General features: G+C 36.2%; 2 protein-coding genes across 4 annotated transcripts in view; both read right to left on the bottom strand.

Moving 5' to 3' along the window:
- oxct1a (3-oxoacid CoA transferase 1a) overlaps positions 1–27987 on the bottom strand; it is a 67207-nt gene that overhangs the window by 17213 nt on the left and 22007 nt on the right. For all 3 annotated transcript variants that reach the window (XR_007828267.1, XM_051117347.1, XM_051117348.1), the window contains exons 8-13: positions 26015–26122; positions 25789–25903; positions 24417–24511; positions 22758–22806; positions 22548–22620; positions 18589–18664 (exon numbers count right to left, since the gene is read on the bottom strand). Coding sequence is in view for 2 of the 3 variants with exons in the window: in XM_051117347.1 (XP_050973304.1) it covers positions 18589–18664; positions 22548–22620; positions 22758–22806; positions 24417–24511; positions 25789–25903; positions 26015–26122 (516 nt within the window). In the remaining variant the exon portion in view is untranslated. The remainder of the gene's footprint in view (positions 1–18588; positions 18665–22547; positions 22621–22757; positions 22807–24416; positions 24512–25788; positions 25904–26014; positions 26123–27987) is intronic.
- On the bottom strand, positions 2523–5466 carry LOC127169752 (E3 SUMO-protein ligase ZBED1). The gene is made up of 2 exons (XM_051117346.1): positions 4399–5466; positions 2523–3824 (listed from the first exon to the last, which is right to left on the bottom strand). Exons 1-2 carry the CDS (start codon positions 5219–5221, stop codon positions 2809–2811), a joined length of 1839 nt encoding a protein of 612 aa, XP_050973303.1. The 5' UTR covers positions 5222–5466; the 3' UTR covers positions 2523–2808.

A 27987-nucleotide genomic window follows, 5' to 3' on the forward strand; every position in this document is an offset into this window, starting at 1 on the left:
TAGAAAATGAAACAAGCTACAGCGCGCACTATCGCATTTTGAAGTGCGCGTGCTACAAGCACAGTATAACGGCTGACAGGACAGGTAAATTGGTTTTTACTGATATGGCCTGACAGAATCTCATCTGACTGCAGTTCACTGTTGTTCTACTGGAAGCTCTCGTCAACTGTACCTTTCCTTCGTTTGACTAGAGCCTGTAGCTGAAGTGAAGTTGGAGTGCGTGTCTAAAAGCCTCCCATTTGATGTGTTCGTAATTTTGTTCTGTGACTAAATAAAACACACTTCTTTTCAAGAAAAAAAAAAAAAAGAGATGGATGCAGCAGGGGTGGCCAACCCTAGCCCCGCCCCTGCATTAACTGCGTTAAAACTGTGTACTCACCCCCTTGTCATCCAAGATGTTCATGTCTTTCTTTCTTCAGTCGTGAAGAAATTATGTTTTTTGAGGAAAACATTTTAGCATTTTTCTCCATATAGTGGACTTTTGTGGTGCCCCAAATTTGAACTTCCAAAATGCAGTTTAAATGCGGCTTCAAACGATCCCAAATGCGGTTGTAAACGATTCCAGCCGAGGAAGAAGGGTCTTATCTGGCGAAACAATCGGTTAATTCGATAAAAATAATACAATTTATATACTTTTTAATCTCAAACGCTCGTCTTGTCTTCCTCTCCCTGAACTCTGTTTTTTTTCCAGTTCATGACAGTTAGGGTATGTCAAAAAACTTCCATCTCATGTTCTCCCCCTTAACTTCAAAATCGTGCTATATCACTGTTTTACCATTTTGTTGAGGGTGTTTGATCTTTGCATGTTCACTGCTGGGTCAGTACTTCTGCAGCGATGTAGGATGATTTTGAAATGATTTTTGAAGTTGAGGGAGAAAATACGATTGGAGGTTTTTGACATACCCTAACTGTCTTGAGTCAGAATACACAGAGTTCAGGGAGAGAAAGGCAAGATGAGCATTTAAGAATAAAAAGTATTTAAATTGTATTATTTTTATGAAAATAACCGATCGTTTTGCTAGATTAGACCCTTCTTCCTCGCCTGGGATCATTTACAACTAAATTTGGGATCATTTGAAGCTGCATTTAAACTGCATTTTGAAAGTTCAAACTCTGGGCACCATATCAGTCCATTATATGGAGAAAAATCCTGAAATGTTTTCCTCAAAAAACATAATTTCTTTACGACTGAAGAAAGAAAGACATGAACATCTTGGATGACAAGGGGGTGGTGAGTACATTATCTATACATTTTTGTTCTAGAAGTGGACTTCTCCTTTAACATGCTAATTTTGACACCACTAATTACACTATTACAATTAGGGACGCACAATATAAGTCCAGTTAGATATTTAATTGTGCTAGGCCCCATTTACACCTCGCACTAGAATATATCTTGATAGTCCAACCACAAGTGGTCAGTTAAGAGTAGTAGTAACATGCATCGCAAATAAGTCTCCTGTGACCGCTAATGATTGGTCTTTATAATGGCAGTGAATGGCTGTTGAGATTTTGAAGCCCAAAAAAGTGCGTCCATCCAATTTATTTAAAATGCATTAATACCCAAAGTTTTCCGAGGCAAAGCAATTGATTTCTGAGAGGAATAGACACGATCGCAGTCACTATGCATTGTAAAGCTCATCCTGTGTGCAGTCTGTGCACAAATTTAAAAACTGCCACAAGAAGAAGTGTTCTGTCAGCTTTGGTTGTGAAATGCCATGGTCTCTTGTGTGTCTCGTGACCGACTGCATCATGCTAAACATTTACTCTGTTCATTGCATAATGATATTGGAGTACTTCGCACACGATTTGTGTGTAATACTGATTTTTATGGTCAGTTTTTGCAATAAATACGTGTAATACTGTACTTTTAATTGCCTGTTGTGTGTTTAACATTGTTCAAAAGTGGGTAGGTTTAGGGTAGGGGTGGGGTTAGGTGCTCCAAAATATCTATGAAAGTATAAATTTATATAAAATGATTTCTATTTTTGCAAACCATTAAATTTCTTTATAAATCCTCATTTTGTACTACTAATTAGGGCTGCACGATATTGGAAAAAAATTACATTGCGATGTTTTTTTCCAAACGATATATATTGCGATATTGAGAGCCATCAATCCAAGCTAAAGTCAATAATTACCAATAATTGCATATTAATAATTTCACTAATAAGCAAGCTTCATTACAAGTGACAAAAAGGTCACTTAATATTTTATTCCAAAATTAGAACATTTCTGTAAACACAAAAGCAGAACACATTTTTAAATAAAACAGCAGCTTTACACCAACCCCCCTGGTTGGTTTACAACAATATAACTTAAATATATATTTTTTATAAAACAACTTATAAGCATTTTGGTTCACAATCTTTTAAGTCAACTTTTCTTAGCCAAAGTAAAACAGTGTTGGTGTTGGTCATCATAATCATGGCTAAATATATGAAATAAACAAAATGAAATAAAACTTTAATATATTTTGTTAAATCTTATAAACAGATTAGAGAAAATATTCCTGTAAACAGAAAAGCTGAACACATTTAAACAGCAGCTTTACAACACCAACCCCCCTGATTGGTTCATAACATAACTTAAATATATTTTTTTTATAAAACAACTTATAAGCATTTTGGTTCACAATCTTTTGTTTTTAAGTCAACTTTTCTTAGCAAAAGTGCCAAAGTAAAACAGTGTTGGTCATCATGGTAATCATGGCTAAACAAAATGAAATAAAACTTGAAACTTAAACTAAACTGAGTATTCTTTAGCATGATCATGATCATGCATGCTTATGTATGCTGTATGCTTTGCTTACTCAAGGTTTTTAGCTAAGAACACAAGTCTATCAACCTTTGCAGGCTTGAGACAGGTTCGTTGGCAAGTGACGATGTTGCCACTAGTACTAAAAAGTCTCTCTGACGGCGAGCTTGTCGCAGGAATACACAGGTATTTGCGGGCAAGTCTGGCGAGATGAGGAAAGCTTAGTTTGTGTACTTTCCACCATGCAAGTGGATCCTCCTCTTTGTCTATTGGAGGTGTTAGCAGGTAAGTGTTTAACTCTGCTTCCAAAGCATCCTTTAGGGTCAGAGAGGAATCACCCTTTGCTTCAGTTTCTCTCTGTTTAAAGAAGCTTCCCAGTGACTTCTTTGCTTTCTTTGCCTGGGTTGCACTGGTAACGTTGGGCTCCACATCAGTGCTGCAGCTTGATTTCTTCTGGCATTCCATCATCTGTGATGCCACTGTGGCCTTAACTTGGGTCTTCTTGTCTGCACTGATGAAGTCCATCTTGAACCGGGGGTCCAAAAAAGATGCCATATCTAGCAGCTTCTGAGTATCATCATCTTCGTATTTCTCATTGAGGTAGTCCAGCATCTTCTTTTTTATGTTCTTGGTCAGGTCTGTGTCTTCTTCTCGCATTTCCAGTAGTGAAGTGTTGAAGAGCTGAAGAACTGGCTTTACAAAGGAGACACTGACGTATTCATCCCCTGAAAGTGCATCAGTGAAATCCAGCATTGGGCCCAGTGACTTGCTTACAGATTCCAGCACATCTATATCTTGCCAGGTTGGAATTAGATGCCGCAGCTTCTTGTCTGCAGACAGGACCTGAGTTAAAGCCTGCTGCTGCTCTAATATCCTGCTGATCATCATCTGTCTGGAACCCCATCTTGTTTGGCATTCTGAGATGAGACAATGTGATGGTAGACTGAGTTCCTTCTGGACTTTTGCTAGGGCATCGCTGGCCTTCCAGCTGTGAGAGAAGTGGCTCACCAGCTTCTTGCAGACTCCTATAGCACGATCAATGCGGCCATCCTTTTTCACTGCATTTTCTAAGCGGAGAAAACAAACAAAATATGTAAAATATTGCAATGAGACATTTTAATTGTTTATTAATAACTGCGAACATGAAAAATAAAAGACAAAAGTCTTTTAAAAAAAGACAACCATCAATTTTTGGGAAAAATGGATGGAATTATAGCATTTTGAAAAGAAAAATAAATTTGAATTTATCAACAACAATATAGTTCGTTTGATTTAATAATCATTAATCAACATGTTCAGACTAAGCAAAAACATTTTAACAGGATAAATTGAATTCACAACATGGTCTAGGTAAAAAAAATAATAATTTTCCCTGAAAACTATTGTAATGGAGTTATCGCGTTTTGGAAAAGAGCTCCTCAAATGTGCTCATAAAACTATTTTTTTGCCACTGATTCAATAATAAGTTGTTTAAAATTAAATGTTTAGTGTCTGTTTTTTCCTTACGTTTTAAAGCTCTACGTACACACATGCAACAAATTCATTTTACAATTTTTGTCAGGTTCAGGACAGGTTATTAAGTAAAACAGCTGAGTAAAAAAATTATATTTATTTTGGATAAAGATCATGGACATTACTCACCAATTGCAAGATGCAGTCTGTGGCCGAAGCACTGTAGCCTGGTCCACTTGTTCAGATCGGCAGCTTTGACCATGTTCGCTGCATTATCTGTTGTTATACAGACTTGACGTGTCTCATCTAAACCCCAAGCGGACACCGCTTCTCTCAGGGCCTCTGCAATATTCTCGGCTGTATGACTTTCCGGGAAAAATGCCGTCTGCAAACAGCGACTTTTTAGCTCGAAGTCCTCTGTGATGAAATGGACCGTCAGACTCATGTAGGGCTCCGTTGTCCTGCTGGACCACAAGTCTGTTGTAGTTGCATAGTATTCCACGTGCGACAGTTCTGCTTCAATCTTAGATTTGCATTTTTCATACAGCTCTTTTATCGCAACTTGGGAAAAATATGTGCGGGATGGTATAACATACCGCCTGTCAAGCGTTCGGATCATTTTCTTAAATCCCTCTTTGGCGACGGTATTTAATGGCAACATATCTTTAGCGATATGAAAAGTTATTGCGTCTGTTATTTCTTTTTGTCGTTGAGAACCTTTCTGGTAAGGTGTCACACTGGCAAATGCATCACAAATATTTGTTTGTTTTGGTTGACATCCAGATTTGGCTTTGTATTCGTCGTAAAGAGCTTTGTGGTGCCGTTTTAAGTGATCAGACAAATTGGTTGTGTTTCCATGTTTTGTGGCCACAACTTTATGACACTCCATACAAAGTACCTCATTTTGGTCAACATCCTCCTTTTTGTAGCCGAAATAGTCCCAAATAGATGATTTCGACTTTCTTTTTGGTACGAAATCACTTTTTTGCGGCGGATCCTCTTCGTCGCGCATTTTTAGCAGTGAATGTTGGCTGTGAGCGGTGAGCAGCGGCACAGCGAACCAATCACTGTGCCGGCACGCGGAACGTGCGTGTCACCCCAGCAACAAGCTATACAACAAACTCGTGTTTACTTTGTGCTACCGTTCTCTTAATACACCATGGGCTTCTACCCTTCACATCGTATGTTCCGGCGATGTGACTATCGCTCACGCGCACATCGCGATGTCGATGTGAAAAGAGAATATCGTTCAGCCCTACTACTAATTCACGACCGGTGTTTTGTTTTGCTCTCTCCTCTGCGCTTTCACATTCGTTACTTTTACTGGAGCTTACGCTATGCCTACGTCTTCGTCATCCGCTAAAATGCCGTTCTCTCGCAAATGCTTGCGGTTTATAGAGTGTTAAATATGGATATTTTTTCGTATCTATTCACCCCAGGACGCCTGTATTAACCCTCTGGAGTTGTGTGGAGTACTTTTTGTAATGGATGGATGCACTTTTTTGGACTTCAAAATCTGATCACTGAAACAGCCATTCACTGCCATTATAAAGCATTAAAGATCCAGGACATTTTTAAATATAACTCTGATTGTATTCGTCTGAAAGAAGAAAGTCATATACACCAAGCATGGCTTGAGGGTGTATAAATCATGGGGTAATTTTCATTTTGAGTGAACCATCCCTTTAACACTAAAACAACACTTATAATACTTAATTAATACTTCAATACTAAGACTGTGATGCATCTTGAAGTAGCTGCTGTTCCTCATCCCACATATGGCTTTCCTACAACTTCATAATAATAAAAAATAAGTAGTGCCAAAGGGTGATGTAAGCTTTCATTGAATTTCCATCCTTGAAAACAGTTCACAAATTGCATCAAATAATGACGTATGGATATGAAACGCGAACTGTCATTTGCCAGATGATGAATAATAATGCATTAACCAATTGAAAACAGTCCAAGAGTCTATCTCAAAACCACAAAGAGCAAATCAATCAATCAGCCATCAAGCTCTCATCATCACTCCAAAGAGCTCTTAACACAGAGAGCTTGACAAGCATGCAAATAAATAACGGGGAGCAAAGTGGAAAGAAAGGGTCCAAGTGCAGACACCTGGGCTTTTTCGTCTTCATTTATGCAGGCTTTGAAGGAGGCACATTCTGGAAGGAGAGCTGTTTACACGTTGGGGAAGTGCCACATGGAAGTGCTGTGTGGGTGTGTGTGTGTGTGTGTGTATATATGTGTTGAGGGGATATTTCACATGGAAAAAAAAATGCAACTTTAGTGGACAGCAGAATGAGTTTCCATGACAACTTATCAAATATTTCCCCTGTAAATCACACTATCCTTGCTTTTCATGCTTGCTGATGAAGACGAGAAATTATGCCCTTCACTTCAGGCAATTTCCTTTTGTCGGTTCGCATCCTCTAAATTCATTCTCTCCTACACAAACCGGCTGGACATTTAAATGCATGGCAATTCAACGGTGACTAGCGTTAATGCCGTTTCCTAGACAACAATTGAAGCGCCAGTGACAGTGTGACAAAAGGCTGTGTGTATTTTAACACAGCGGAACAACTGCAGACAATTGTATAATTCTTTATCACATCTTATGAAGTCTGTGAACTTTAAGGTATTACATTCCATGTTCTTTTTTTTATGTAATTAACCAGAAACATAACCTTTTGGCAAGGTGGCTTTCCTCTGTGCAGCATGTTACCTGCTGACACTTCTCCCTAATTAATATCAAGAAACTGGCTTCTGAGAACCTTGAAGCATAAATTTGACAGAAAAAAAAGGATTTAAATGAAAATTCCTTCATCATTTACTCACATTTGTCTTTTTTTAATGCAGGGCAAAAACTCCATAAATCCAGTTATGCCCTAAAATTGCAAAAAATGCCCCTGTATGTGTTTTCTCTCATATTTATATACATCTTACATATCACACGATATCACATGGTTAGCAAGAGCAACATCACACAGGTGCTCATTTTGTCCCGATTTATCACAAGCTTAAAGGAGAACTCCACTTCCAGAACAACAATTCACAAATAATTTACTCACCCCCTTGTCATCCAAGATGTTCATGTCTTTCTGTCTTCAGTCATGAAGAAATTATGGTTTTTGAGGAAAGGATTTTTCTCCATATAATGGACTTGATTGGTGCCCCGATTCTGAACTTCCGAAATGTAGTTTAAATGCAGCTTCAAAGGGCTCTAAACAATCCCAGCCAAGGAAGAAGGGTCTTATCAAGCGAAACGATCTGTCTTTTTTTTTTTTTTTTTTTTTTCGGAAAATAAAAATTTGTATACATTTTAAGCACAAAAGCTTGTGTAGCACAGGCTCTGGGATGCACGTTCACGTACTATTGAATCACGTCGGAAGGTCACGCCGAATGTAGGCGTGAACGCAGACCCCGTGTTTTTAGAAAGCGAACGTGCAAAGACTAAGAAAGTGCAAGTAAGTCAAACGCTGTTTACAAAAAAAAAGGTACAATGATGTCAGACGATTCTGAAGTTGCAGGAGAAAATAAGATGGAGTTTTTCGACATACTTTACCTTTTTTGAGCCAGAGTACACAGACAATGAACTTCAACGTGATTCGTAGTAGTGATGGGACGTTCGGATCATTTATCGAATCTTTTTTCGAGTCATTTCGTTCATTTTAGCAAAATCAGCATCATGTGACAGCCCCATAAGACGAACAAACTACTCTAAAAACCTGAAGACTCAAAACAGGTGAATTAATTCCAGTACAGAACCTAATAGGATGTTGCGCATGCACGACTGAACGAATCACTTCCCGAGACGACTTGTTCTTCCAAAATGAACGAATCATTCAAAATAAATGATTCGTTCAAGAACACGCATCCCAGAGCTTGTGCTACACGAGCTTTTGTGCTTAAAAAGTATTAAAAAAAACAACATTTTTTGAAAACAATGACCGAACGTTTCGCTAGATAAGACTAAACTACATTTTGGAAGACCCAATGAAGTCCATTATATCCTGAAATGTTTTCTGGGATCGTTTAGAGCCCTTTGAAGCTGCATTTAAACTACATTTTGGAAGTTTAAATTCGGGGCACCAGTGAAGTCCATTATATAGAGAAAAATCCTGAAATGTTTTCCTCAAAAACCATAATTTCTTTATGACTGAAGACAGAAAGACATGAACATCTTGGATGACAAGGGGGTGAGTAAATTATTTGTAAATTGTTGTTCTGGAAGTGGACTTCTTCTTTAAATGTTATTTTATTCAACAGTTCAGTAAATATTAAGTTGACATTGTGTTATATTTTAAACAGAATATTGTGTGCTTTTGCTCAATTTGCAGAGAACATATGTGACCCTGGACCACAAAACCAGTCATAAGTGTCAATTTTTCTAAATTGAGCTTTATACATCATCTGAAAGCTTAATAAATAAGCTTTCCATCGATGTATGGTTTGTTAGGATAGGACAATATTTGGCCGAGATACAACTATTTCAGTATATGGAATCTGAGGGTGCAAAAAAATCAAAATATTGAGAAAATCGCCTTTAAAGTTGTCCAAATTAAGTTCTTTGCAATGCATATTACTAATCAAAAATTAAGTTTTGATATATTTACAGTAGGAAATTTACAAAATATCTCCATGGAACATGATCTTTACTAAATTTCCTAATGATTTTTGGCATAAAAGAAAAATCTATAATTTTGACCCATACAATGTATTTTTGGCTATTGCTACAAATATACCCCAGCGACTTAAGACTGGTTTTGTAGTCCATGGTCACATATTTCCTTTAAAGCCATAGCAGAAGTGTTGCGTTTCTCCAAGCAACACAAATCCGCATTTTAAATGCATTTTAATTATGTGAATCAATGATTCAAAGGCCCATTCATAAAGTGAGCCATTTTCTAAATTCCTGAATGAATCAGCTGTTTGAATGAATCAAATGACTCATAAAGACATTTACTGCCACCTGCTGGCAGATTTAGTTTCTTATGTAGAGTATTATTTCATTAAAATAATAATACAAATAAAAACATTAAAGGGATAGTTCACCCCAAAAAAAAAAAAAAAAAAAAAAAATCTGTCATCATTTGCTCACCCTTGAGCATGTTGTTTCAAACCTTTCTTTTGTGGAACGTAAAAGAAGTTATTTGGAAGACTGTTGGTAATAAAGATGTTTTGGCTACCAATGACTTTCACTGCATTAACAAAAAATACTGAGATGTGTCTCAAATTATCATCTTTTATGTCCTATAGGTTGCAGCCTAAATGTTTATGTGCAATAAATGTTAAGGTAAAACAAATAAAATATTTGAAAAAGTACAATTTGTACTGTCTACTTGATACTTTCTCATTTAACACAAAAATAGCTTTAAATAATCTTTTGTGGGTATTTTTTTTATTTTAGATTAATCGCAACATCATGTAATTAATTAGATTAAAATGTTCAATCGACTAACAGCCCTAAAATTAATATAATATCAATATAAATGAATTATTAATTTAAAAACGATGCAAAAAATAGTTATAATTAAAGTTTTGGAACAGATCTAAGTGAGTAATGGTGTAGAGCAGGGTACTTTTACCTTGATGATAGGAAAATGTCTTATTACAAAATGTACAGGTCAGGGGCCATGATTAAATGCATACATTTTCTGTTATTTTGATATAATTAAGCACACTAAGTTAACATTAAATTAAAAGTCATACAGCATAAGAGAGAACATGATTCGTACAGAATACTGCAGAGCCTGAGCAACTTCTGTGTCCTTAAGTTCTGTCAGGTAATGGGTAATTTGAAGTGGACTATAATTTTGCGTCTGGGCTTGCTGAGAGGCTGTATGAGAGCCGTTTCTGAGTGAGGGTCAAGAGTTAGAGAGTCCCAACTCAGGTCTGTGCACATGAATCACGTCTTTTTAACAAGAGAGTGTGTGGGAGTTAGGATGTGGACGCAAGCGGGACCATTTCATCTAGCTCAGAACATGTTCGACCCTCATTTTTTGCATCAGCGCTGTACATTATAATTAAAGACACAGCATGACCATAAAGCGAGGAATGGCTCTATTTTCCCTCTTATTGTCCATAAAAGAGATAACGCTGCTCCGCCATAAAAAACAACAACCAAAAGCCTTCCTTTACCGATGAATGCCAACCAGCATTCATGAGAGCTCAAGGCTGGTGTACATTTGTTTTTGGATTAAGCTGTTCTGGAACATTACGAATGCTAATTCAAAATCCCCATTACCGATGCTTCAGGGGCATTTTCTCCGAGGACGCAATGGAGGCAGTCCGTCCTCATAACAATTTGGATGAGAAATCGACAGTACAAAAATAAAATTAAATAAGAAAGGTCAAAGTGGCCATTCGCACAGCACGTGTTTTTTTGCATTGAAAACGTGAAGTGCGTACATTCAAATTGAAAAAACAAACAAAAAAAAGGATAGTTTTTTTTAAAGTGCTCCTATTATGCCTTTTCAAATATGATCTTTCATGCAGTGTGTCATGTAGCTGTATGTGAACATAAACTATCTGCAAAGTTGTGGAGCCGACGGTGCATGATAAATAACGTTAATGTCCATCAAAAAAAAAAAAAAAGATTGTGAGCCGGCTCACAATCGCCTGAACGAGTCGTCAGGAATTCGAATCTTTTTCTGTTACGGCTATACGTTACGAAGTAACACATTTGCATAATGTCCGCCCATGTTCTACGTCGCTGACAACTTGCCCGCCCACAACCAGTAAAATTTCCATGTGGTTACGTCATGTCGAGAAGACGCTGTATCCTATGCTGTAAGAGTAAATCGGTTTTATATTCACTTCCAAAAGATGATGAATCTACAAAGATTCTATTTTCTAGCGATTGTTCAAAATACGAATGCTGAAAGCACTGCGCTATGAAACCCATTAATTTCAATTGCTTGCGCCGCACGAGGACGGCTTGTTTCTGCATTGACCAAAGTGCGCACGCCATGCTCAAAGTTCAAATGAGTTGAACACCAGACACTTTCTTATTAACACTCTATGTTACAAGGACCTAATAAAGACCTAACAAATGTTTACTTGTCAATGCACCACAAATCATATTGCACTATTTTGCTTCTTAACCTTTAAATACCTCTTCTGCACATTATCATGCACAGTTATTATGTAAACTACTTGTATAGTCAATTATTTATAGTATATGTATAGTTACATGTATAGGTTTAAACAATTGTTTCTACGTCTAGTGTATGTATGTTCATATTTACATTTATTTATGTAGCACTATGGTCCTGCGAGACATGACACTTCGTTTCACTGTATGTCCACAAATGTAGCGGAATGACAATAAAGCTCAACTTGACTTGACTTAACTTAAACTTTGCCGCTGCGGCCAGCGCAGCGTTTACCACGTTCGGTGTGGAAGCCGCTTTAATGCATGATACAATGTTGAAGTTTACAACATAGTGGTGTGCCTTGTTCACTTACATAAACAAATTGCGAGCACTTTCCACAGTAGTCCATGCTAACTTCATGCTAACATCGTCAGACTCCGGCTCGAATTGGTAAGGTAAAATCGATGCCATCTCTTTAATGTATTGACAAGTCTCCAGGGCTGTCAATCAGTTATGGCAATGGGCGTTTTGTTTTCTGACACACTGTACGTGCTAGACCAATCATAAAGGACTGCGCCATCTGACCAATCACAGCAGTGAGGGCTCACGGAAAAGAGGGGTTTAGAGAGACTGATTCTTTGAACTGCTTTGCACGAGTCGTTTATTAATTATTTACAAATGAGGTAAAATTAAATCTATTTTTGGAGAAAACTAAAGTGTTTTTTGACCTTGCATACATGTAAACCTGTTTTAGGAGTCTCATAAAACAATACTAGCAACCTTTAAAATGGCATAATAGCACTTTAGGAAAGTCTTTAGAACTTTAACCGTGCACAAAACGCTGAAAAAGACGGGCAAGATGAGTGCGTAATGGACAAATGCTCCTATCTAATGCATGTTTATGTAGAAAAACCATGAAAAAAGTCATAGTTAAATAGTATGCATAGTAGATGTATAGTTAAATGAAAAATGCAGGTCCTTACTACCTTTCTGGGCCTTAAACGTGGCAGTTGCATTGCTGTATATGTAAGCTCTCAGATTTCATCAAAAATATTTTAATTTGTGCTCCTAAGATAAACGAAGGTCTTACAAGTTTGGAATGACATGAGAGTGAGTAATTCATGACAGAATTTACATTTTTGGGTGGACTATCCCTTTAAGATTTTAAATACTTACATACTGTTTTAAAAATACTTACAGAACCAATAGTGGATGAGCACTAACAAACTCAGTTATGTTCACAATTGGTCTCCAAATGAGGTGAAAATGGAAAAACTATGAAGTAAACTTTCAGAACTTTTGGCCTCACCTGAATGAAATGACTTTAAATGATGATCTATGAGAGAGTGGGGTTTTTAGCAACCTGTCAGCTCGGTTAAATTAAATATTAACCTTCATACCTGTCGCCACCATAACACCTGTGGTGCTTACAGGGTATTTGTTGACTAACGGTCTGAAAAGTAACAGGTGAACAAGAGTTTCGCACTAAATCTTCCCATAAATAATAGTTTATACTGTAATCTGGCACACCCTGACACAACTCTTCGACTTAATATTGATATCCGCCCCCTGTTGAACATGCTATGCCTATTTGATGTAGCATGTCCTCATCATCATTTGGGATGCTGTGGAGAGGAAGAGCTGCTATCAGCCGACGAGCAGATGGAGGAGGAGGGGTCTTGTAACGTCCCTGTTCCTCTCTTGATAGTATGAGTCTTCCAGCTCCAGGCCCTCTGGCTACATTACAGTCTGTTGTCCCTTTAGTCTTGAGAGGTGGCCGGGGAGCCCACAGTAATTGGAAGGATTATTGTAATTAGTCTGCCAGGCTTGTCTGATTCATTAAGAGTTTAAAGGCTAAAGACAGCTTACAACAGCACACTCTGTAGTGCTGCATACAAACGTATTTATGTTTGATCATGTACCCTGATGTCCCCACAGACAGCTGCTGACCTAAACATACATTCACGGGAGAATATGGACAGACATATGTATACAAATATGTAGAAGTGTAAAAAGATCTGAAATTACTCTTCAGTAAAGGAGACTCAATTTTAGTTTCAAAACTTTGTATAACTAGTGTGTACAAATTCATCCTTATTCTGAAAGCCGGTATGTAATGGCTAGGGGTGTTTTCTCCGAGGAGGCAAGGGAGGCAGTGCCTCCTCAAAATACTGGATGAGAAAAAAAACTCATAGTACAAAAATAAAACAATGCCAATTTTACAAAATCTAACATTGAAAGTGTATAAACCACTTGTTTTTCTAAAGAAATACTGTACAACAGCCACACCAGCAGGTAAAATTACAGTGGTAACTCTCGTCTCCCCTGAGCCCATTGAGTTTTAACTGACCCCCTGGTGCTCAATAATAACTGAGCACCAAATTAGCATACAAAAATTATTTTTGAAGGCTTGTGTGACACTGAAGACTTGAGTAATGGCTGCTGAAATTTCAGTTTTGCCATCCAAGGAATATATTACTTTCACATTTTATAAATTAAATAAATCTTATACTGTTTAAATAGAAATTGTAATATTTCACAAATTACTGTTCTTACTGTAGTTGTAGTCAAATAAATGCAAACTTAGTAAACTTCTTTCAAAACATGAGCAAATCTTAATTATTTAAAATTTTTGACCAGTAGTGTAGCATATAAATTATAAAATGTGTCTTTCAAAGTGATGTTTTAATTTATGGAAAGATTCTAAAACAGGTCTTATGACAACATGTATGCATGATATGATTGGATACGACTAGTTATGTTAGGCAGTGAATGGTTCATGCGATGAATTGTGCATTTCGTGAAATCAGTCTGAATAAAAAATATAACGGTGTTAATGAGAAGACTAATTTTTAATTAAGTAAACAAGTCACACACTTTGATATAACCACTTTGTTACTTTGTTTTGTCAAAATAAGACTTAAAATGGCTGGAAAACATGATTTGCTGGAGTTTTTAGAGAGTATTTAGAAATTTAAAGTACATCTCTGTGTCTGTGACCAATATTTATTGAGCTTTGATGACTGATGATCCAAAAAAAGTAACGATAGTTAAAATTAATTATTAAAAATAGCTGAACATAAATTCACAAATAAAATAAATTGTTTAAATTGTTACTGCCTTGAGCTGATGAATAAATGTAAAATCCTTAAAAACACTACTTTGATGACATTTATACTTGGCTTCAATAAATAGATAAATAAATATGATTACATTGTTAATGTAAAAAATATAAATATTCCGATAGTGTAAATTATGTTTATTTAACCAAAAAAAGGGACAAAAATTAACATTTTATTTGAAAAATAAATAAATAAGTGTAAAAAATAAAAATAAAAAAATAAAAAAATAAATTGAGGATGACTGGTGTGTTGGTACAAGTGAAAAAAGCCTAAGATTTATAAAAAATAAAATAAAATAAAATATATCTAAAAAAGCAGATCACAACATACTCTTATCTAAATAAATAAATGAAAAAAATTATATTAGCAAATAAAATAATTCTATCATTGATTAGAATACACCATATTATAAGACATATTCCAAAGCCTTGAAAAAAATAAATAAAATAAAATAAGAAACTGATCATTTAGTTTAGTAAATCTTGTAGTTAGTTTTTTAGTAGATTGTTTAGTTTTATCCAAATAAATACATATTTTAAAATGTAAACGTTTTATATCATATCACTAAAAATGATATACTGGAATATATCATATAATAGCATATATAGATTTGGATACAATTATTATTATTTACTGATACTAAAATGTTTTCATAAAATGAAAAAAAATTGTTATAGTATATTGGAATATATAAACAAAACCAGTCATAAGGGTTTTTTTTTTTTAATTGAGATTTATACATCATCTGAAATAAAAAATAAAAAAAAGCTTTGATGTATGTACCATTGATGTATGGTTTGTTAGGATAGGACAATATTTGGCAGAATATTTGGAATCTTAGGGGGCAAAAAAAAAAAAAAAAAAGAAAAAAAGTTGACCAAATGAAGTTCTTAGCAATGCATATTACTAAACTAAACATTAAGTTAAATATATATTTTACGGTAGGAAATTTACAAAATATTTTCATGGAACATGATCTTTAATATCCTAATTATTTTTGGCAGAGAAGGCAAAGAAAAACTATAATTTTTACTCATACAATGTATTTTTGGCTATTGCTACAAATATACCCATGCTACTTATGGGTTACTACTTATGGTACTGGTTTTGTGGTCCAGGGTCACATATATGTATACATATACATATATATATAAAAAATTCTCCCCTGCACCCATCGAAGTTCTATTATAAGAAGGTAGAAATGGTAAAGCAAGGCACTAGCAACACCAAAGTCATGTGTTTGATTCTCAGGGAGCACACAAAGTGATAAAGTATATACTGAATGCTATGTTGCCGTCACTTTGGATAAAAGCCTCTGACAAATGCATTAATTTAAATGTTATCAGCTCACCAATCCATATCTTCACCATCTGAGACACATTAAGGAGCACATCTTTCATGAGCATAATCTCTGCATTTCAATGTGTGCTCCACATTTTGCCCTTACCAATGTGCAAGTAAGGAGACTTGAAGGGAAAAAAGGAACACCAAAAAAAGAGACAAGGAGGGGGGAAAAAACACTGAAAGAAGAGTGCAGCTCATGGTCCATGTGTGCCAGTTTGCGAGAAATAACCTTCAACCAAACTCGATAAGCGAGACGCGCAGAGGGCCAGGAGGCTGGGAGGCATCAGTCAGTGACAGGGCGAGGGCCCTGGAGAACTATAAATAACCCTGCAGAGGTGTCTGCATGCAGGGCAGCTGTGTATCGACAGTCCCTCAACTGACAGCAGGGCCAGGCGCCACAGGCGACAGCCAGCAGAAGAACGGCTCCAAAAAACCACAGCCAACATTGACTCTCATTAAGCCTTGGAAACCCTTTTGTGAACCTAGAGGGAAGCAATGACTTTGGATTTAGGACAATAGCAGGCTAACTGATGACTCCAAGGAGGAATTACACTGAACAATGTGAACGCAAGTAAACTAATAATACAAACGGAACTGCTCTGACATGCAGTGATTCTGAGTTTTACTAGCTTTCTTCACTGTGGTTCTTAAAGTAGAAGTCCACTTCCAGAACAACAATTTACAAATAAGTTACTCACCCCCTTGTCATCCAAGATGTTCATGTCTTTCTGTCTTCAGTCGTAAAGAAATTATGGTTTTTGAGGAAAACATTTCAGGATTTTTCTTCATATAATGGACTTGATTGGTGCCCCGATATTGAAATTCCAAAATGTAGTTTAAATGCAGCTTCAAAGTGCTCTAAATGATCGCAGCCGAGGAAGAAGGGTCTTATCTAGTGAAACGATCGGTCATTTTTTTCAAAATATAAAAATTTGTATACTTTTTAAGCACAAAAGCTCGTGTAGCACAGGCTCTGGGATGCGTGTTCACAATGCTACAAATTAGTGATGGGTCGTTCTTGAACGGTTCATTCATTTTGAACGAATCTTTAATGTGACTCGGGAAGAACGAGTCGTCTTGGGGAGTGATTCGTTTAGTCGCGCATGCGCAACATCCTATTAGGTTCTGTACTGGAATTAGTTCACCTGTTTCAAATCTTCGGGTTCAAGTCATTCATTCATCATGTGACAGCCCCATAAGATGAACGAACAACTCGAACCCGAAGACTCGAGAGATAAACTAATCAATTCTTTTTCCGGCTCACACTGCATTGGTTGAGCTTATGGGGCTGTCACGTGATGAACGAACGACTCAAACCCGAAAACTTGTCAGATAAGAGGTGAGGTGAGCTAATCATAGACTAAAGACCCAGGTAAACAATCAATTAATCTTTTCTGTTTCTTATAGCATTATAGTTTTGTCTTGTTTGTAGTGTGATCAACGTTTGTTTAAGCAGTAGATGTGTTAGGGAAGTAACACATAACATTTTAATTATATTTTGCTAAAATGAACGAAATGACTCGAAAAAAGATTTGTTAATTTTGCTGAAAGAGACTCAAAGGTCCGAGTCGGTAAAATGATCCGAACGTCCTATCACTACTACAAATCACGTCTAAGTTCATCGTCTGTGTACTCCGGCTAAAAAAGGTAGAGTATGGCGAAAAACTCCATCTTATTTTCTCCTGCAACTTCACAATCGTCTGACATAGTTGTACCTTTTTGTTTGTAAACAGCGTTTGACTTGCACTTTCTTAGTCATTCACTTTGTAAAGATGTTCGGCGTGACCTTTCGACATGATTCAATAGTATGTGAACGCGCTTCCCAGAACCTGTGCTACACAAGCTTTTGTGCTTAAAAAGTATACAAATTTTTATTTTTTGAAAAAAAATGACCGATCGTTTAGCTAGATAAGACCCTTTTTCCTCGGTTGGGATCGTCTAGAGCCTTTTGAAGCTGCATTTAAACTACATATTGGAAGTTCAAAATCAGGGCACCAATCAAGTCCATTATATGAAGAAAAATCCTGAAATGTTTTCCTCAAAAACCATAATTTCTTTACGACTGAAGACAGAAAGACATGAACATCTTGGATGACAAGGGGGTGAGTAAATTATTTGTGAATTGTTGTTCTGGAAGTGGACTTGTTGTCTAATGTAAAATTTGGATCCTGACAATGTGGCCTACAGCATTTTGTTCTAGCCGATATTCAGACCAAAATTGTTATGCACATTTGCACCATGATGTTACATAACTTATTAAACTCTTCACGGGTTTTAAGTGCTACCTGAACGATAACTTCTTTTTCAGCTTGAAAGGAGATGGTAACAGCCGTAAAATGAGACCATACATCTGTATTTGTGCTCCTCAGAGAAGATCATCTTCTACATAAATCATTTCTGATTTCATGCTGTGAGTTCTGTCATTAGCCACTCAGTGATTTCCATAAAACAAAAGGAAAGCTCTCGAGTTAATTTCAGTAGGAGGCTGGAGAATAGATGCAGATGGAAAGAAAGGATAGAATTGGAGTTTGGTTATGAAGTTTGGTTTGATTCAGCAATGAATGTGCGCATGATGAAACTATGGATAAGCTTTTACCCTTTAGACGTGTTTTTAAAATACTTGAGAAGGACACAACTATAAGAAATTACAAACGTAATGCATCTCCAAAACAACAAAATGTTTTGTGTGTGTAACACAAATGGCTGGACTGAAGCAAGTGAAATTTTAGCAAAATCTTGTTTGAGCTTTACTCTGCTTGGTCAAAGTCAGTCATATTGATGTATGCATAAATAAGGGAATGAAACTTTAAACTTGCCGGAATCATCCAGTTGGCCAGATCTCCAAACTTGGATACCTGCATGGCTCCTAACATGGTCAAGTTGATATGACCCCTAGAAGAAACCAAAAATAAATGCCATTTTGAAATTTCATGGGCAAAAGCGTAGAGATGTATGATGCACAGCTCACACAAAAGTCACTTTCAAACCAAGCAGCCGTCTGTTGGTCAATGTGGTGAATTTGCGTAAGCAACTAAACCTTTCTTGATATTTGCATGTGGAAATCTTTCACTCTCACAAAATTCCAGTTTCCTGTTGTAAATATTGGATTTTGTCCATGTAAATTCATTGAACAATGTTTAATGTAACAGTGAGTTTAGACACTCTAAATAGGTCTAAATATTTAACAGATTCAGAAACTGAGAATTAACCTAATATTTTATGTTTTGTGTCACTAAATAATATAACAGAATTACAAAAAGATTTTCATAGAAATTGCAAAAATAGAATCTGTTTTCAATTCCAGGATAATCTTTCTTCTTCAGACAGCAATCATAAGCCACTATTTTTGTTATGAGATCATGTCATTTAGTCATGGATTTAAAAAAATAAAAGATATCAAACAAGACTCTGTTTACTTAGGTCAGTACTGACAAACAATTTTAATAAACAGATAAAAGGATAGTTCATCCAAAAATTAAAATTTCCCCATGATTTGCTCACCCTCAACCCATCCTAGGTGCATATGATGTTGTTCTTTCAGACAAATACAATCAGAGTTATATTAAAAAAAGCTTAGAAGAACCAGGATATTTATAATGGCAGTGAATGGCTGTTGACATTTTGAAGTACATTAAAGTGCATCTATCCATTATAAAACTCCACACGGCTCCAGGGGTTGATAAAGTCCTTCCGAAGTGAATTGATGCACTTGTGTAAGACAAATATTCATTATTAAAACTTAATCCGTAATCTCTAGCTTCTGCAAGAGGCAAATTAAAAAGTGCTTAATGGAAGGCTGCATCCTCAAACTCAGACGTGCTCAATACCGACACTTTTCATTCAGTTTATTTTCATGAAATGACGTTTGATGACAGCCGTTCGTTTGAGCGGCGCCCATATATACGCTTTTTTGAACTGAAAACGGCTCTGAATGGGGAGTCGATTCACCCTGTTGGAAATGATTCCGACCTTTGGAATCGGCTCTCGATTCCCAACGCTTCGGAATTGAGGAATCGATTCTTTTTGGAATCGATTCCCAGCCCTACTTTTAAACATAAAACTAAACTACCAATAGGTGGTGATAAGTCACTTAATGAGTGAGTCATTGAGTCATTCATTCAACTGATTCATTCAAAACGCTGAATCATTCAGTAACAAAACACAGCGGAGTGTTGCTTGGAGAACGTGCTGTACTTCTGCTGTGATCCTTGTTTGGAACTATTTTCGTTGGTGAAACAGAACAAAACAGTAAATATTATGTCTAAAATGTATGTAACTTAATAACTACTTGACTAACTGTTTGTTTATTGAACTAAAAATCACACACGACAATAAGAAGTGCCCGATGGCCTGGGGCCAGCGTGAAAGACGCTCGGGACAGCTGATGAATTTGTCACTGGCCCGATCGGGCCACTGCCGCGTCGTCCCGAAAGTTTACCATTATTACGTATTTTTAGGCCTTGTTCATTTAACATTTTTAGAAATCACAGAGAGATGCGTCTCGGACGGACAAATAGCCTGCAAAAGTATGTCAAAATATCCATTAATCTTGATGATTAACTTTGTAGCATTAACAATGAATAATCTATATTTAAGATGCATTTTAGCAGATCTCTGTTGTGGGCTTGCACACAAACTGCATGCAATCATTTTTCAAAATGTCATGTGTGTTGAAATATTACAAACTCTTTAAACATCCGTTAGCAGAGGCCAGAGACGCTGAAGATGAACACAAAGAGGAAAAAGTTCTGTAGCAGGCAGAGCAAGATCACAATGCGCAAAAAAATTGGAAATATTATTTTAAATACTGAAACGGGGGTTTATATGAATGTATCTCTGAGGGGAACTGACTGTTTTAAGAAAAGTTTACATGGCGTTTTCTTTTCATCTGCCTCTGATCTGTCTGCAGTTTTTTCCCTAAAGCATCTTCTCATTTGAAATAAAATATTAATAGTAATTAAAGAATTTTTGTACAACCAAATAATGTTTGAACTTTAAATTTGTTAGGCTAGTAGGTTTTGCTGTGGTATCAAAATTGTAATCGAGAATTGTACAGTTTAATTGGTATGTAAAATGTTGGTGTCATATAGGCTTGTTTATTAAAATAAAAGATAACATGAGTCAAAAACAATGATAACACCAACTATTTTATTGTTATGTGGCAGGGCCAGTGAAAATTTTGACCGGGCAAGTAAAAATTTAAACCACTCCCGACTGGGCTAGTAGAAAAAAAATCCTTAGCGTTAAGCCCTGCATTTGTTCGTATATTCGTGAGAATATTCAGCAAAATAGCTCACTTGGCATGTTATTGAACTATATCATGTTATCAAGTTTCTTTATGTGTGTTATTAAGCTAATTTCTCACAAAGAGACAGGCAGCGCGACTTTGATACCAGAAATACACTATACATAATCAATCGCTGTTTAAGTTGAATGTATTATAATCAAAAGAATCAGGTATTAGGTAAAACTAAATGGCCATCCAAAAAAACCCTCAACACTCCACACCAAACTACAAACTACATCTTTTGAATAGTAAGGTCCTATGTGCCAACAAGTTGAGCTTACTGGCTTGAAATAGTGCACCACTGAACCACTGGATTGTCAGATGGTCTTACTCATGAATCTACAGACGGACTGTAAGTGGGTGGAAGGGCTCTATTCTTAATGTATGTGCTGTCATGACTCCCCTTGTGCCGGGTACAGCAAAGACCCCATGACCATTCACTGTGCTCCCTATTGCACCAGACAATTAAGGCCTAAATATACGACCACTGCTGGATTCGCAGACGGAGAAAACAGAAATAACGGTAAAGCTTGTGGGAAGAAGGCGTCAGCTGCCTGTGGAAAAATCGATAAGGCTCATAAAACATCAACGGGGAGTTTTCTAAACGACATGGGACTAATGCCTAACATACAAGCTATGCAAATAACTGCATTATTAAAGACAAACTGAATCTTATGACTGCACCAAAATAGATATAGCTGGAATGAATTGAAGTTATACATATATATACGCACATATATATTTTTTATTAAATCTAAAAAACAGAAAAAGAGAAGCATTTTCACTAGTGGTCTCAGACTCCAGTAGCTCTCGGGCCCTCATACAGTACACTGGGAAAAACACCACTTAAAATGGTGTCACCAGGAAATTGATATTCACACACACAAGGATGCACAATTACACACTCACGCACTTAAGACCAGCAAGAGTCAATTGCTTTATCGACAGCACCGCACGATCTCTCCGTGAAGGCCAGAACGGTCCCGGCAGAGACAAAGCACCTTCGTTCAGGCCGTCTCACCCTACTGAGCAGTACAAGAAGCATCCAATTAAAGTAGTCACCTGTTTTGACAGAGCTGAAAATGTCAGCCAACGTGGCCTGAGGCACAAGCAGCATCACGGCCGACTCATTGCATATTCTGCCTCCGCTCTATCCCTCACTTTCGCCATTAACACTCAGCAAACAACCCTTTGCCTGCTCCAAATCAAGCCCTTGCGCCCCAAAACAGCCACGACGCTTCATTCGACACAAAAATTCACATTTATTATTGGAATGTCTAAGTAAGCTCTTCCACCCACAGCTGGCCTTTTTAAAAGTGTCAGCATCTGGGTCAAAGTACTCAGCCTGTCTGAAGAACAATCTACTGAAAGTCAACTTAAGAAAAGTGTTTTGTGGGAACGGTTATAAAACACTGAATATATATATATATATATATATATATATATATATGAAAAGTCCTTATATGATTGAATGTGGTACGTCCTTACCCTCTGATCATGGCAAAGGAATCGTCGCTAGAGAAATAAGCGGCTCCAGGAAGGACTGTGACAGTTTCTTTACCTGAAAGGGTGAGGGTGAAATGGGAAGAGATTTCATTAAGTGCTCCGAAAGGACAAATTAGGTTATTAAAAGCCAATTTATGCACTGCTAATGCTGTATATCTGTCTACTAGTATGAAAATGAGGGATAATTATTACCAGCGTTGATGAGATCTGGATCAACTTCTTCCTCTGTTGGGTATGGACCCTGAATTATTCAAACAGCACAAAAAACAGTACTTATGAATGCTTTTAAGAGGAGTGCAAAAATCACTAATATTAATACTAAAATAAATCAACATATAACAATATTTAAAGTTAAAGTCAAGGACTCAATTGTTGCCTAATGTAGAAGAAAAACATTTAAACAAATCTAACATTTTTGTCCAAATTTATCATTGTTCCTTTCATTTATAATACTTACTGTATAGTATCTAATAGCTGTATTTGACATTATAATATTAAACTACTAGGGGTGTAACTGTATTATCAATATCGTGGTATTGCCTCGATATTATCACATGACAATATGAAATGATATGTCTTCCGGGCAAAAAGTGTAGTTATTAAAATATATTTAAACTTCTTATTCTAACATAAAAGATCTTCAGATTTGTGCATTATGCTTTAGCACAGCATCAGTCAAACCAACTAAAACCATCCAGTGTTTTCTGCACCTCCGAATGGCTCAGTTTACAGTAAATGCTGTGAACTCCTTTATTGAATGTGCTGCGAGTTCATGCATCACTGTAAAAGGTCTTTTGTAAAATAAAGAAAACAAATAGGATGTCGTTTGTTGCGTTCCCAAACGACATCCTATTTGTTTTCTTTATTTTACAAAAGTCCTTTTACAGTGATGCATTATTAATAAGACAATAAATTACAGTGCTTTAAGTTGATTTTGCTGGTATAAGAAAACAGTTGAAGTAATCGTGCCAGCGCACACACACACACAAAACATATCAGTTCCAGGCTTCCAGCATTGCTAACTTGACATAGCAGTTGGTAACGTTACTTTATCAAAATAAAATACAGTGAACCAAATATCAGCATGCCTGTCTCATTCTGTCACCACTGTAATGTGACATGGTCACTGTCTAGTGGGCTTTGTTTTCAAGTGCAGAGTTGCACTACTGCGTTGCATTACTCCATTATTTACACTTGTATATAATTTATATTATATATAAATATAAATATATTTTTTATAGAAATCTAACATATTTTCCCTTAACATATACATGTATGTGTGTATTTATATTTACATATTAATTATACACAGTACACACTCATCACTCACAAACTTTTAATTTGAATGCGATTAATCCCGATTAATCATTTTGTAGCCCTGATTATAATATATATAATCAGCAGCCATTACTCCAGTCTACAGTGTCACATGATCTTTCAGAAATCATTCTAATATCGCAGCCCACGAAATATTTCCTATTATCATCAATGTTAAAAACAGCTGTGTTGCTTAGTGCTTTTGTGGAAAGTTCAGAAGATCAGCATTTATTCAAAATAGAAATCTTTTAACATCATAAATGTCTTTACTATCATTTTTAATTCATTTTGTGTGTCCTTAATGAATAAAAGTATTCATTAAGGATCTAAATAACATATGCATGTCAACATTTCATAAACAACTAAATTAAAAGATAAGTAAACTTTTTTTAGAGTGATTTTTTTTTGTCTCATTTACATAAACATGAGGGCAAGGACAATAACATCATCAGAGAGTAATTTCAAAAGCTTGTGTAACTGAATGTATAACCGTATTTAGCAAATTCAATACAAATCTGAGAAAAGAGAGCTTACCAGTCCTAGAATGCCATTTTCGCTCTGCAGGTGGACGGTAATATCTGGTTTAATGAAATTACTGGCCAGCATGGGGATTCCGATGCCCAAGTTAGCTAAAAAGGTTATCAAACCACATTAACGGATTATCATGAGAGACACACAGGAAATGACATTCTTAGAAACATTAAAACCTTTAGTTGTTGCTTATATGAACTAGTTAAAATTAGGGGTGTGACGAGACACTTATCCCATGAGAATGAGACGAGATATTTTAACCTTTTTAAAGAAATCCTAAATGATGAAATATAAAGTATTTTAAAATAGTATTTTATTCAACTAACAAACACAAAATGCATGTGCATTTATTATGAACTTGCACTTTATGAAGTTAAACTTTATTTTTTATTATATACAGTAATAAACATGTAAACTAAAGCATTGAAAAATCACGATTTCTTTTTTTTTTAATCAATTAGAGATCACAATTCTCTCACGATTCTGAAGAAAAAAAGATTAGATTAATCTAAACAAAATAACAATTTACTAGTGGTTCTGACAAAATGTCCATTGCTTAAAAAAAAAATTGTAAAAAATGAAGGAGTCAGTGTCTCTCTTAATAAAGACTTGTTTAACTATTAGAATCTCCTAAATGAATGATTCAATGATAAATACTTTTTGAAACGTGCGGTTGTCACCACCTCCGGAAGTGCAGAAGTGTTACAAAACATACAAGTGTTAAGATACTTTCGTTTTGATCGCTACTATAGACAATAAGTGTTTATACCCAAACTATAAACTTTTAGTCCAGTACTTCTGTTATTTAAATGTCTGTAACAGAAATAATGATAATTATGTGGTTGAAAAGACTGTTTGTGTTGCTCTTTTTGGATCAGCAGCAGCGTGAATACATATTTTAATGTCTTTAGCACCTGTTTCACATCGTAAGCGTCAGTGGAGTGTGAGCAGTGCTATGTGAAACAGTCGTAATTGACACCGCTGAATCGTTGTCATTTAGGAATAAGATTGCGTGGGTGTTTTAATAGAGATCGCAATCTTTTAACGATTAATCATGCAGCTCTAATATAAACACTGCCAAATGTTTTGCAAAGATATTGTCACGTTCTCGCGAGACCAGTCAGATCTCGTCACATCCCTAGTTAAAATTAAAAGAAAAACATCACTAAATTTCAGTATAGCTTTCATATACTTTGTAGGTGTGATTCACTAGTACGCTCTGAAAGCTTCATTCCCTATTCATTGTAATTGCATGGCAATTGCATGGTGTTCACAAAACCCTTACACAGTTTTGGAATGACATGAGGGCGAGTAAATGAAGAGCTGAGAGAAATTGATAAAATGTTAGTGACATGTTCTGAAACGCTATACATACCGTACATCCCGTCCTCAAACTCCAGCGCAGCTCTGCGAATAATCCTCTCTCTCACAACATCAGAGTCTTTCTTGGGTTTGGGATTTGCAGCCTGGCCTTTCTTTACGGTTCGCTTCTGCAAAAGGTCAGACAAAGGGGTGGCAATAAGGATAAAAAAAAGATGACAGAGGATAGATGGATAAAGGAAAACTGATAGAAACGAGCCTGGCGAGTCAAGCCGCCTCACCTCGATTCGCTTCTCGTAGTAATCTCCCTTCACGATCCTGTGGACGTAGACGCTGGGGATGTGGATGTCTTCTGCTGCAAACGTGCCCACGTCTACAATCTCCTCCACCTGAAGACAGAACATAGACCAGCTGATGATGGCAATCTCATGTTTCTTTGCAGTAAGAAGGAACTACAGATGGGCAGAACTGTACTAGCCTTTTAAAAACCGACTAGTTGATTAGTGCAGTCAAGAATTTTATAAGTAGCTTCAAATGTTGCATGAAGTGGGTTCCGTAAACTCTCAGAGACAGTTTTAGCATGGTGACAGCATGTAGCACTTAGCACGCTAAGAGTCTATCAGTACTGTCAGCATGACAAACTGTCAGATGAGTTGCTTCTCTACATTCATCCTATTTGAAGCACTGTTGGACTGTTCAGATCATCTGCCATGAATGTTTGAATAAAGTGAAAAAAAAGAATAAAGTCATTATTTTTGTTTTCTTTGTGTTCACAAAAGTATTCTTGTAGCTTCATAACATTACAGTGGAACCACTGATGTCACATGGACTATTTTATCAATGTCCTTACTACCGTTCTGGGCTTTGAACGTGGTAGGTGCATTGCTGTCTACTCAGGGTCAGAAAGCTCTGACAAAAAATCTCTTAATTTGTGTTCCGAAGATGAACGAAGGTCTTACGGGTTTGGAACGACATGAGGGTGAGTAAGTAATGACAGAATTTTCATTTTTGAGTGAACTATTCCTTTAAATCATTCTGCCGACCAATTATTTAAGACTTGTGACCGTTGGGTGGGGTTTTGAAGCCTGTGATTTAAATGGACGGCAGGCTGGATGACAGTTCAGTGCCAGACAATTTTTCAGTGCCCTGTCTCAACATATATCATCAGCTCTCTGTCTGCGATCCATTATAGCTGAAAAACCATACACTGTAGGTCAAACTGCCCCTGAAAATGGTGGAGAAGACCTATGCTGTTTTTTTTTTTAGATGTAAGAAAAAGCTTTTATTCTGATTTCAGAGATGTCGATTTTGCCTTAAAGACTTCACCCAGCAGCTTTGAGGACTCTACAGGGAACAATAAACCTGTCACATATAAGCAGTCTGATTGAGGAGGGTTTGCCCTGCAAATGGGAAAATGCTAACCTATCTCTCTTTGGAGACTAGTGGATATGAGAAGCAGGGAATGATGTGCTGACAGCTACTCCAAAACCACTAAACTTGAAGTTGAGTTTCTAAAACTTCTTTGTATATCAGGATGAATTAACAGTTTTCATAAAAATCAGGGGTTACAGAGATGTTTGGCAGATGTGCACATAGCTCTTTTACATACAACTAGCATGACCAAAAATGACCACTATTAATAACAAACCTAGTGATTAATTATTAACACTCCATACTAGCTATCAATATTTCTGAATTTTATTATTTGCGTATTCTAAAGTTGGCATTTCTAACCGGTAACGAAAAACACAAGAACCAATAACATTTACTATTATTAATAGCAAACCTAGGGCTTAATTTTGAATACTCCAATACCAGTGAATATTACATTTGTGCAGTTTTATTATTTGCATATTCAAATCTGGCACTTCTAACCTGTTATAAGAAACATGAGAACCAATAGTGTTTAGCTTTAGTAACAACAGACTAGTTTTAATTTCTACTACTTGCAGATTAAATTGGCACTTGTAACTAGTTACGAAAAACATAAGAACCTATAGTGTTTACCATTACTAATAACAAACCAATAGTGATTCATTACTAATATTCCATAGTAATTATTAATATCTCATGTGTGCAATTTTATTATTTGCATATTCAATTTTGAAACTTGTAACCATTTACGAGAAACAGGAGAACCAACCATTACTAATAACAAACAATAATTAATAATATTTCATACTAATAATTAATATCTAATTTGTGCAATTTCAATATTTGCATTTTAAAGTTTGGCACATGTAACCAGTTACGA

The sequence above is a fragment of the Labeo rohita genome, chromosome 8 (genome assembly GCF_022985175.1).
Source record: "Labeo rohita strain BAU-BD-2019 chromosome 8, IGBB_LRoh.1.0, whole genome shotgun sequence".
NCBI lineage: Eukaryota > Metazoa > Chordata > Actinopteri > Cypriniformes > Cyprinidae > Labeo > Labeo rohita.